The 13,756-nt window shown below is 31.6% G+C and overlaps 1 protein-coding gene across 1 annotated transcript in view; it reads right to left on the minus strand.

Annotated features, from left to right (window-relative positions):
* Smp_017900 (serine/threonine kinase) overlaps window positions 1–13,756 on the minus strand; it is a gene marked incomplete at its 5' end in the record, with an annotated part of 59,930 nt that overhangs the window by 16,011 nt on the left and 30,163 nt on the right. Inside the window, 2 exons of the mRNA XM_018789412.1 lie at window positions 3,135–3,293; window positions 9,649–9,738. Coding sequence (XP_018654858.1) covers window positions 3,135–3,293; window positions 9,649–9,738 — 249 coding nt within the window. The remainder of the gene's footprint in view (window positions 1–3,134; window positions 3,294–9,648; window positions 9,739–13,756) is intronic.

Consider the following 13,756-nt stretch of genomic DNA (forward strand, 5'->3'; position numbering starts at 1 on the left):
AAGTGTATACACAATATAATGCTTGTATGAGAACTTGAACACTAACAGGTATCAATGCAAAGGTTTAACTTGATAATTTCAAATAAATTGCACATTGGGTAGAAAGTTTTAGTTCTGGTGTTTCGTGACTAAATGTAAGCCACTTCTTCAGAATAAATGACTGAATTAAATTAGCATAAGTTTGAATAGTACAAAGAAGACAAAACAGAATATTTTTAGTACAATCAAAATCATAATAGATTTGAATATGTCATTATGAAGTAATTCCTGGTCAAGGTGAATTTGTCTGACCTGTCACGGCATTAATTTGTGCGTCAGAATGTGGGAATGGAAAATGTATACATTTGTAATATGAAATAAAGGTGTTGAGATTGAGTGTGTGTGTAGATTACGTGGAAAATAAATAAGGTCAGATGTGGTTTTGTATTTAAAACTGTATGGTAAATATACGTTGCGGGAGGCAATTATGGCCAAGGAAAGGTGAAAGGTTGAACGTGTCGTTTTTGCACTCAAATCTCAAGCTTCAATCGGTGGACCGCCAACGCCTCAACAATGTACAAGTTTTTGATTCGACCATAAAATTATAAATACGAATGTACAGTTTAAATAAATGACTTCATCGAAAAGAAAGTTTTCTTCGCTGAACTTTATTTCTATTCATTGACGTAGTGGGTTATTTTAATTATCAAGTGTGCTCGTTTGGATAAAAAGACCACATTGGATGGATATTCAGAACTTCTTTCCTATTAACAGCAGAGGCATTTAGCATTATGTGAAACTCTTCGGCTCCTCACCTCTCTTTATAGTTGTAAAAACCTTTCTTAATTATTTTCATTTTGTTAATATATAGCATGTACTTCTATTGCTAATTTAACTTGTAGATTCTCAAATTCTACAGGATTATTAGGTCTTTTTGTGCAACTTAAGTGTTCCTTGGCATGAGTTGAGATCTCACAAGAAGACTCTCCAAGCGACACAACCTAATCTACAGACACACTTTTGTGTGGAAGTGAACTTGATCTTTTGTTCTAACTAAAGTATTTGTTAGAGTGCTAGTTGTCTTCCGGCAAGATTTAATTTTGTACGTTTTCAATACCACTCTTTCATATTACAAATGCATACATTTTCCATTCCCACATTCTGACGCACAAATTAATGCCGTGACAGGTCAGACAAATTCACCTTGACCAGGAATTACTTCATAATGACATATTCAAATCTACTATGATTTTGATTGTACTAAAAATATTCTGTTTTGTCTTCTTTGTACTATTCAAACTTATGCTAATTTAATTCAGTCATTTATTCTGAAGAAGTGGCTTACATTTAGTCACGAAACACCAGAACTAAAACTTTCTACTCATCGGGATATAACAAAAAACAAATATATTATTAAATATTAACAATTACAGAACAAATTAGAACATCTGAAACTATCGTCAAAAGCTATATAGAATCCTAAAACAAACTTAGGATATGCCTCAATAATAAATATTATTTTCCTACATCTTTGAGGTATGTAAAATGTTGTTTTTTCATAATAAAAAAACTTATTTTAAGCCTAACCCTACCCAAGTGTGTGTTCATTACAAGAGTACATCGTCGTTTAGACATACTTAGTCAATATAACTGAATTCTTTTTTGAGAAGAATTTTTAAAAAAATTATCTGCCCAACATGTCATTTATTTGTTTCCATGACTGATGTTATTGACCCATCAGCATTAAAGTATTCAGTTTAAATTGTTTACATGAATGTTTTACAAAAACTTGTTCAGAATTATTTAACTCATTGGTTAAATCAATATTTCTTTATTTTATGTCTGTGTGAACTTATTACAAGTTTACAAATGTAAACAATTTAATGAACTCAATGTATTGATAACTATATAAAGTTAACGTTATTCATGTTGTTTACTTGAGACAATAAAATATATGATTGTTGCATTTCTTTTTAATTTATTTACTTGAATAGAAAAAATTTAACCAACGATTGGTAGTTGTTTTTCTTATTAGAACCATTGATCCGGGGAAAAAAGAAATCAACAACTCGGACTTAGTCGTTACAAAAATAAAATTATTTATGATGAAAACAAAATTTACGAATTCAGACTACTATTCCTAGTCAGTTATATGTAAAGCAGAACTTTGAAAATATTTTAATCGGTTCATGCTACAATACCACACCATGGTAGAGGAGAGAGATTCTACGGCAATATCAGCACTAACAGTATAGGAGGTCTGCGGAAATATCAAGTATAAGAAATAAGATTCTAGGAGAAAATGTGTTCTTGGGGGAAAAACCACCCTAATTCACTAATCGTTAGTTCCAAAAATCCGGAAAGCCTTAACCAGATAGTTTATAGTTACTCACGCTGCTCCATTTAACAATTATTGACTTTATAGACTGGTACTACAAGCTCATTCGGTCACTCAGAACTTACGTGCTTCCTACTCTTACCTCAGCTCTCATAGCGCCCGAGATGTCCTACGGTTGAGCATACGCAAAAGATGTCCCAAGGACCACAGTCGACGAACATTCACAATTTCATCACTCAATTTGTTATATTTATCCAGTCCTTTGTTTTCACTCTACCATAACTCAATTTAAGATCTCACTATATCTCAGAAAAAGCTTCAAAAGCATCTATCATCAAATAGTTGTAACATAAGAATTTATAAGGACCACATTATACAGCCGTAAAACAAAATGGTACGAACTGGTTGGCACATGAACATCTAACCCACTTACAATGTTATTCAAATAACATTTCTTGAAAGATAACAATCGGAAATAAGGAAATATCGTTTGTTCAGAAAATGCCATGAATTCGTTTAATGAAATTCATGAAATGAATATTATAAAAATTTGTAATTGTACTATACACTAACCAATAAATTTGAAATGAAGTTATGATAAATTCGCATTAACCTCATTCAAGTAACATGCATAAGCTGAGCGTTTTTCTACTTTATCGGAGAAGTTGTATAGCATCGACAAGCACAGTATATGTACACACATAGAAATACTGAGCTGCTGAAAAAATTACACAGGATACCGAAAGTCAATAAACATGTCAAAGATTAATATTATTTGAAAGTTAAATATTTTTAGAAGAAATGTACGCCAACTTACCATATTACTGTGTAAATAACTTAATGTATTTGCAATCACATAAGTGATATTACTGGCTTCACGTTCAGAAAGAAATTTTTCTCGGAATATTTTATCCAATAACTCACCACCTTTTAAATATTCCATAACAAGATAAACTAAATTCTCATTTTCATAAACCTAATCGAAAAAAAACAAAAAAAAGATAGATTGCTTTAATACTTTTGAAGGCTAGTCATACAATTAACCTCATGAAACGAACAATACAGGAAACGAAATAGAGTATGAACACAAGTGATTTAAAATAATACTGCCTAATCAATATAACAACGCTTTACCGTAGATAAAACTTGAAAATATTGATAAAAGAGGATATTTCAACTAGCGGAGTTTTCTAAGCAGATATAAATCATTCTTATTCCTTTTTGGTGCCAACGATACTTATTTACCAAGAATTAATTCAGCTTTGAGCTACAATTTAAGTGTAAGAGCTAGTGATATAATCAATTTGTCCAAAGTTAAGGAAAGGGAGCGGGACGAGAACGTGCGATTTAGTTGTCGAAAGTTAAAGTTTTTGTCTGCTAAACCAGAACTTCTAACGACCCTTTATTATAAATGTATATCATATTTACTTTCTAATTACTTGGTGTGTGGTTAGTGAAAATAAACGTGATTGACCATTGAGTGTGAAATAACAAATACAAATTACTGATCATTTATTTTCCATGATTTTCTTTCTTATATATTGATTTCTACTCTGAACTCACTAAATATTGACTGTTATAATTGTTATTATTTATGGTATTGTCTGGTCTACATCCTAGATTTCTGTACTTGGTTGACAATAATAAATCTATCTGGCCTATCGTGAACTCTGCGGACAAAGTACCAATCTATCTAACCTAGTATCCAATTTGATGGTAGTATCACCTCGATCGCCCGTTGCATTGTAGTATTATAGAAGGCATACAAGAAGAAACAGAAAACAAGTTTTTATTCTGCCGTTATATCAGTTTTGTTGTACTAGGAAAAGAGAAAACAACTTACAAAAACGTGATCTATAAGTTTGTACAGTTTATATAAATTTAGGAAGTTTAAAAGCGGTAAACATGGTTGATTTGAATAAGTAGAAAGTCAAAAGTTAAGAATGAAAGGTAGGCAGTAATGGTATTAAGTAAAAATTAAGTTAAGAATTACTTGGTTGGGTTTAGACTGCAAACAAATTGTTTTTGTGTAAACAAATGAAGCTTAATATCCTTTAGAGGAAACTATAATAAACATTAATTCTAAAGACAATGAAATGATAAGAGTGAGATGATGAGAATGATTTTTTCCTCACGAGAAAAAGCTTTGGAAATAAACAAGTTGGCCTGAAGCTGTCAACTCTGGATAGCTACTAGCACGCTAAACAAGTATTACATATATCATTCCTAAAGGTTTATGTGTTTTATTGTTGATATCCAAAGATGAAGTTTAAAACGTTAGTTATCGGGTTCTAGTTTCAGTAAGTATACTAACGTTAGAAGTCTGACTTACGCGGCTGACGGGTTTTAAATAAAGTGAAAAATTGATCTAGAATATCACTCCTAGCCATGATATCAAAATGTCAATAAAAAATACTTCTTAGTAATGAGAATACAAAGGATTTTGTTCAGAGTATACATACATCAACAAATTTAAAAGTTCAGTCCGAGATATTATTAATGACCAAATATAAACACCTACGAATAATAAATTACTGTTTATGTTTAAAATGGTACTTTTATTCATCTTTAAATCAATTTGTATATAACAAAGAATGTCAACTACAAAATGTATAATCATGATTGTGAAACGAAAAAATTATTCTGAATTTTTTTATCCTTTCTGATAAGTCTTGCTGACTGAACGCTATATTCGAATCCTAAGCTAATCTCGTAACCCCCAAGCTAGAACTACACAGCGCCTTGAACAAGAGAGAAAAGGCGCAAAATATACGAGAAGCACTTTAGTCCAAAGGTTCATTTATGTACAGAAAATATAGGGTTTTTATAGTATTTTAGAAGTCCTTGGGTTTTCCTGAAAATTCTAGAATACTACTAAACATAGTAGCAGTGTAGTAATCAGCCAATCAGAACCTCTACATGTGACTTTTCATTTTCGCGATATTTTTAGCAAAACTTCTAATCAAACGCTGATTGGATAAAATGCTTGTTAATGTTTCCTGAGCTCGTCATGTCTATTGCGAGAAATTTTTTGGATCGCCCTAACACTTTCATAAACAGATTTTAAATGAAATATAGTTCATAACTATTCATCTTTATTTCTGTTATCCTTCAATAGACAATTTCATAATACCTATTTTTAAAACCATTATTTATTATTGATTTGATTATGAGGTTATAATAAGTATCTATTACCACATTTCTTGTAGACAATAATACTGTTAATATAATTTTCAAATTAATATTATAATAGAATGTAAAGGTGTTGATTTAAACAAATCAAGGTCATTTGCATACACTAGTTAGTTCTGTTCATATCAATAAATTATCATTTGAATATTTATTTACAATTTATAGTTTAAATAGATTAAAGGATGAAAAAGGTTGTTTAAATTTGCCCAATTAATCTTAGCTATCGTCTACTAATAGTAAGCACAAGGTATGATTTAAAGCATTTAGATACATAAATGATTAAAACACTTCATATTTAATTGACACTTAAGAGGTTAAAATCTTCTTTTCTACTCAAGACTAAATTATTGATTCATTGATTTGTAATAATTATACTTGGCTTAGTGAATCTATCATCGATAGGTAGTTCAACGTGTAAATTTGTTGATAGTATACGAGATGAATTTATTTCAATTTATATATGATTATTAAAAATGACTGTTCACACTATGGTATGTGCTACTTGTGCTGATAGATATAAGTAGTATGCGGTCACGACCGGAAGTAGAATGCCTGACAGTAGAAGATTGAAATGAAGAGAACAGAAAGGAAATCGTAGAGCCATCGACGTAACAACAGAATTAAATGAATAATGTCGGAGATAAAGGACAACGTAAATTAGATAAACAAATAATGTGTTTAATGTATGATTTTCATATCTTACTGAGCAATTGTGTAATATTCCATTAAACAATAAATTGGTTTTCCCATTCTGAGTTCTATGTTCACTACAATACTATAGTTGTCTGAACAAACAATTTATTTAAACAATTATAAAGCGTCCTATACAAACTTTACTTCTAAATTGACTTCTATATATTTTACTACTAAGACAGGATATCAAATGTTCTGTAATATGCATCAGTCGGTATTTGAGGGACTAAAATCAAGAAACTTTCTGTTTAATGAGCTCATTAAAGTAAAAATAAAAAATGTTCATACAGTACCACACATACTGAACTGATTACTTTAGATTTTATGTTTCCCCTCTTTCAGCGCTATTAACAATTTCAAAGAATAAACATTTATTTCTTACATTAAACAATCATGATGAGTAGTCTATAGTCAAATATTTCTTTATTTTTTTTTACTGTTAAATGTGTGCAGAGGAGTACGGAAGTAAAGGTCTCTTAAAACATCCACTTCACAATTATTGATTTTTTTGTCGTTATCAAGCAAGATGTTTTAGAAAAGATATTTCAAAACGTAAAATATATATTGTCCCTATGGATCATATTTATCAAACTACTGAGAAAAGTTTCTCATTCATACTCAATAGAAAGGTAGACTTGATCTGTTTCACATAAACTATCACTTAATTCGCTTATTATATTATTATTTTTGAAAAAAAGGCAGTGTATCAGCCATAGGGGGTGGAGGTTGTAGAAATCGTTGTGTTTTACACCTTACACAACTTTAGACAACTATAGGAAACAAGAAAGCCTTAACTTGGCCCCCCAATGCCCTGGTACGGCCGAGAGTGGGGAGCGTTCGCTCTACCTCTCCAAATGCTCTCACATCACCACGCGTATAAAGCCTCTGCAAGGGAAGTTCTATTCACCACCTTCTCGTGGCACTACTGTTGTTTACAAAATTGAAAGGGCAAAAAGTGAACGTCCGGCGCTTTAATCGGGTTGGTGGAAACAGAAACTCTACCTAGATGAGTTGGAAAACCCTGATTCCAAACCAATCGTGCACATGGGCTCCAGGATCCTGAGGGAACAAATGGAGTATGAATCAATCGTTGGTCACCGACTACCATGGAACTGCATCTCCTCACGATGCTCCACTGTCTTGTGGATCAGACCTTTATGTCAAAGGCTTGGGGTGTGATCCCCGAAGAAAACCACCTGCTTCAGTCTGGGTACATGGGCAGTATCACAGCCCTCACACAAATCAAATGAGATGTGGCGCATATGTATCTGGTGATTCCTTGTACCGATATTTATGTGTTTAAATAAATAAATAAGGTGCTCTCTACGAAATCTGAAAGTCATGGGTTCAGTCTCTGCTTAAATCGTGGATATCGAAGACTGAAAATTCTCATACTAGAAGGAAAAATCTGTTTTACGTTTTCTGGTTTCTAATGGTTGTCTAACTGAGGTTAATTTATGATATAAACTATTAAACATAATATATAGTTAAAAATGTTTATACATTAGTTAATTTATGCTTAAAATTTTCTGAAATACTTTTTATTTGTTCAAATAAATTCCTATTGGTTGATATTTATGTTGGGAAAATCAATTAACCAACCATTATTTTTTAAAAAATACTTTATATCAATTATCATTGGACTTTCTAAACGTGATTGAAGAAAAACAATATCGAATGTAAGCAAGTATAATCTATTTTCAATTAGATTTTTAATTGTTTTTTTTTTTGGTAAAATAAATAAATAAATAAATCAACCTGTCAGTATAGAACGAAAACACAATGAAATATATATTTATTGTCCTTTTTTGCTTAGTGTGTTCTTACATTGAAATTTAATAAATGTTTCTTGTATAATGGTTAAAAAAGGACTAATATTATAATCATACCGATAAGGTGTTTATTAATAGATTCGAAAAAAATTTTTTAAGGATCAGCTGAGAGAGAAATAACATTGTTTTTTTTCGGCTAGTTTGGCAGAATGTTGAAAACGCTTACAAAGTGAATCATTCTAGTATTCTTTTATTAACTTAAAATCTATGGAATTAAATGGGAAGAAGTATTTGTTTTTATATCAAATTAAAATAAATTTAAAAGATGATGAGAAGGATATGGAGATTACTAAAGGTATTTTCAATTTCTTGCATTATGTCATACATTGGTTTTGTAGCATTATTACACTTTAAATTGAGGGCTTTTTGAAGATCAGCAAATTTTGTAAGTAAACTTTACGGAGATTAATATTGAATTGTGCATGATTAGAGACCGAGGATCACTGAACATCTGTGTCATCGAAGTATGGAATTCCTTAACGATGAGATCAGCATAGGAAAAGAATTTAGACATTTCAAGTTTAATATCGAGTACTTAGCTTTTAGATAACTAGTTCTCCATCCAATGGTTCAAATGTTTAATAATAACATGTTTAATTAAACTTTTAGTAAGACAATATGCAACATGTCACGTGTAGAATTCCTTATATTATTGTCTAATTTCAACTTTTACGCGGAACAATTAAGATTATTTCTCTTTTTCTAATCATGTGAGCAAAGATACGAATTAGACTAAATCCTAGTTGAAATGATTAGATCTAATTAGGAATGAAATATATTTTATTTTCATTCAGAAGATTCCTTAGAAAGAAACATTAGTAATACATTTGTTTAGTATGTGATCTCATCAGTAATGGAACTTTCTACTTTAGTTAGAAATAAAACTGAACATAAATTATCAAGTGTGGAGAAAATGGGTCGCCAACAATTACAGTAAAACATGTTATTAAAAGGAACTAGAATCTATAAGGATAGTGTATTTGTTCACTTACTGATCATGGAGAAGTAATCAATCATAAGTTTGTATAGTCCAAAGTTTTGATCTTATGTTATCGATCATGGTTCAAAGTAGCTAGTAATCTATAGCAGCTGACATTAAAAATACTATATTTAATGTAAGTTGATTTGCGGTAATTGACATGAAGCACTGTACTTTGGTCTCGCATTTCTCTTGAGACTTATCAGCATAAGGTATCCGGACTCCAAGAGGGAATTGTTATTTATTATGAGATCATAGTTTATGTCACCCAATGTCACTGTCAGAGGTGTTGACATTAAGCTATTGAGACTGAAGTGAACACGTTTTTAAGTTGTAATGTTGGATGACTCAACTTCTAATACAATAGTGAAAATCATTACCCTTAAAGATCCTGATATGCCATACTGACAAGCGTCAACAAACATGAAACTTAGGTTTTTTGCTTCATGTCAAATTCATTAACTACTGTATACATGAAACGGGATGTAATTTGGAATAGCTTACATTTTAAACAACTCGAATGATGCGAAAACAGCTAGTTATAAAATGAATTAACGTATATTAAATTAACGGTTAGATTAAGTGATAATCAAAATGGTATCATGAAAAATGATGAATAAATATGAAGAACTTACATCTCGAACGGAAACAATATTTGGATGATTATGGTGTCTAAGCAATATTTCAACTTCTTCACGGGCATCCCGTTTTGATTTATCAATAATCTGAATGTTTAAACAAAGTAACAGTGTACAAATTATTAAAGGCAGTTTGAACGACAAGGAGAAAATCTATAACATTAGCATATCTATATAAACACAAATACCTACTTTGAGAAGAATACCTTGTAATATCAAATATATGTGGAATAAGATAGGAGGTTTTTCAAGCAAAGGGGGTTCGCGTAACTACTATAAAATGGATCTTCAAAATTTCGTGGTTTATAACGAATGTCTAATTAAAGTCAGCTTGCGATATGAACAGTTCTCAAACAGAACATTATTTACAAAAATTTTATGTTATCAATACATACGATTTTGTTTTCGTAAAAGACATCAACTTGGGAATTTAAAACGTATAATTTACCAGGTCATTTTCATTATTTACAATCGATTTATTTGTTGGTGTTGTATTCCCATAGATAAATTCTTTAAATGTGAAAAGCTTACACAATGTAATCAACTGATGATGTTTAGAACGACAATAAAGGCTTTGAAATTTAATTATTCAACTTAGAGAATACAACACTAACAAAAATCACTCAGTTGAGCCGTAACTCTTCTCGGCTATCTCATAAATAGAAAAATGTCTTTAGCCTTTAACACAATTAACACTAATGAGTAGTTATAGAGGTAAAACTATGTCAACTATGCCGGCAACTTGAATAATACAAAGTATACAATGAAGGTGTAACAGACCACTGTTTTGTGTGATCAGTTAATAAAGAAATGTGGGGAAAAAATCAAGAAATCTCACACACACATATATGTGTATATGGTGTCGCTGAATTAAAACATTGTACTAACGACCACAAGTGAATGGATTTATTCCTAGAATAAACTATAAGAAAGCACTTAAAAGTCAGTCGTTTCATTTTTCTTGGGAGTCTCATTAGTATTCTCAGGTTGATATCTGACGAAATCTCAGCACAACTCAAAATATCTCGCTTGCCTTTTGACAAACTGGGTGACTTGTGGTGTGAGATATTTAGCTGAAATTCAGAGGACGAGTACACTCCACAGCAGTTCACTCTGTTTTACGTCGACTGTGACACATATTCTAAGAAAACAGAGAAAATGTTTAGGCTACAGAGTTTTATTCATAAATATTTTTCGAGAATTGCTCTGGTGTCGTGGAATGACCGATTAGGCAATGTTCAGATTACACAAAGGGTACTAGCGAAAAATAGCAAATCAGTTGAAAAGAAATTGAAGCCTAACTAATTGAAGTGGCTGGTACATTAGTTACATATTCCAAACCACAGCCTACCTCGACATGTAATGTTGGCTGATTTATGAGTAAGTTCGAAGAAAGCAAGGAATCCTGAATAGCGACAGTTTATCCCGTCATTGACTGTCGAACTGAGTTGCGCAGGTAGATGAAGACTATCTGGTTGTTGTTGACACGGTTCTTGTGACCAACAACTAACTGGTGGATTTAAGTGATACGGCTACCGTTTATTCATTTCTTCTCTAGATCTTGAATCACAGCATCTAATAATAAACACCTTCTAAAAATTCTCGATGTTTAGTTTTTATCATTATAAATTACAAAACATTACTTTTATTTCTTTACTATTCTTCGTATCCTTTAACTTAATAGGATATTATTGTAAATTTGGGCAATTAATATGTGTATCAGACAGTATATTCATTAGAACTGATTAATTTTAAATTTAAACTGGAACTTTTAAAAAACCAACATTATAACAAAACAAAACCATTTTCAGAAAAACTACTAATAACACTCATGAGGCCCCCCAAATGCCCTGGTACGGCCAAGAGTGGGGAGAGTCCGCTCTTCCTCTCGAAATGCTCTCACATGGTCACGCGTATATAGCCTCTGCCAGGGAAGTCCTACTCACTGCATTCTCGTGGCACAACTGTTGTTTACGAAATTGAGAGGACGAAAAGCGAATGTCCGGAGCTTTAATCGGGTTGGTGGAAACAGAAACTCTACCTAGATGAGTTGGAAAACCCTGATTCCAAACCAATCGTGCACATGGGCTCCAGGATCCTGAGGGAACAAATGGAGTATGAATCAATTGTTGGTCACCGACTACCATGGAACTGCATCTCCTCACGATGCTCCACTGTCTTGTGGATCAGACCTTTAGGTCAAAGGCTCCGGGTGTGGCCCCCTAAGAAAACCAACTGCTTCAGTTCGGGCACCTGGTCAGTATCACAGCCCTCACACAAATCTCATTTGATTTGTGCGGCGCATATATATCTGGTGCTTTCTTGTATCAATATTTATGTGTTTAAATTAATTAAACCTCATGAACTACAAAATAAGCAAAAGTTTCATAAATTTACACTACCTATTTAACCTTGTGTCTACTAATCCGGCACATATTTTTTGAGCAACAAATTGACAAATTTGCAACAATTATAAAAAATAACAACTAGAACACTTGCCGTTCCTATCATCATCACCATTTTTAACTTCCCTTTTAATAATTTCCGATATATATATATATATATATATATATATATCAGTACAAAACAGCTTGATAATCTACTTCGAACATACATACCCAAACAAAAGTACACATAAGCTATATACTTCCAAATTAATAATTGTAGAAGAATATGCTGCAAGATATATATATATATATATATATATATATATATATATACATTTTTTAAGAATCTTATTTACAATAAAAAAATAATGAAAAGTTATTTCAACGAAGTGAACTGGTGAAATGGAATAAAGAATAAGTTGGAGAAAAAACTAATGTATAGTAAAAGTAAAATTCCTAGGTGACATTTAAATGTTAAAATAAAAAATATTTATCATATTTACATAATTAAACCTGACAACTAAATTTTACCTATTATTGTAAAAATGTATCAAGAATTTTATTTACTAACTATGGACTAAACAAAGCATACTTGATCTAGATAAGATTCTAATAGTTGAATTGATGAGTCGATTTAAGCAAGACCACAATTTAAAACCTGGAAGCATTGGATGGCCGTTTCGTCCTAGTATGGGACCCCTCAAGCAGTGTGCATCAACGATTCCGATTAAAGTTTGACATTAACATTGCTGGATCTCAGCTCAATAGTCTAGAGGTTAAGCGTTCGTGAGCGAGACCAAAGATTCTGGGCTTGAGCACTGTGTGCCGGATCGTGGATGTGCATTGCTGAGGATTCCCATACTAGGACAAAACAGCGGTCCAGTGCATCCAGGTTTTCAATGTTAGTCTAGCTTAGATAGACTCATGAATCCAACCATTAGAGTAACTACAGCCTTCACCAATTCCCATTCTTATACTAATTAAAATTATCCAAACGAAAAATTGGCTAAACACTTTTTTATAACTAAGAAATAATCAGAAAGAGAAAGGTGGAGAGCAGAATATTAATTTTTTTAAATGAAATACATACAAAGTAAAACTGACTTTCGTTAAAAATAGGAAAATTGAAAAATTAAGGCAAGATAATGCATAAAGTGATCGGGTAAGAAGTAAGTTAATATCAAATATACCAAATCAATAACTAACGACTTGAAAACATATATTAGTTAATACAGAATCTGAGAAACGAACAAAGATCTTTGACAGATCAACACAAATGATTTAAAACAACTTGAAAAACTGTAACAATCAAATGAATTATATGAAAAATAGTCAGTTTTCTCTAACGAACGTTATTCATGTGTTGTAGGGTTTAAAGTGAAAAATACTGATATGAAGTTATAAACTTTTCTGGTACTCGTTTGACGTTAGCATTGATTATTGCAGGCTCTGTGTATGCAATAACAAACCTTTCGATTGCACCAATGTGATCTAATGCCTGGCCTATTTTCAAGCTTTAAACAATTGTATCGAAGTATTTTAGATAACTTTCGCCTACTTTTCAACCTTGAAAGTCATTACGTCACTAAAAAAATAAAAGTCAAACAATTACTATTTTTTCGATGAGTAGCGTTATACAATTTTTCCACTGTTATCACTGACTCATAAACCGCCTTCATTAATTGAATAATATTATCTATGCATATAAATACTATTGT

Source organism: Schistosoma mansoni, chromosome W (assembly GCF_000237925.1).
Source record: "Schistosoma mansoni strain Puerto Rico chromosome W, complete genome".
Taxonomy (NCBI): domain Eukaryota; kingdom Metazoa; phylum Platyhelminthes; class Trematoda; order Strigeidida; family Schistosomatidae; genus Schistosoma; species Schistosoma mansoni.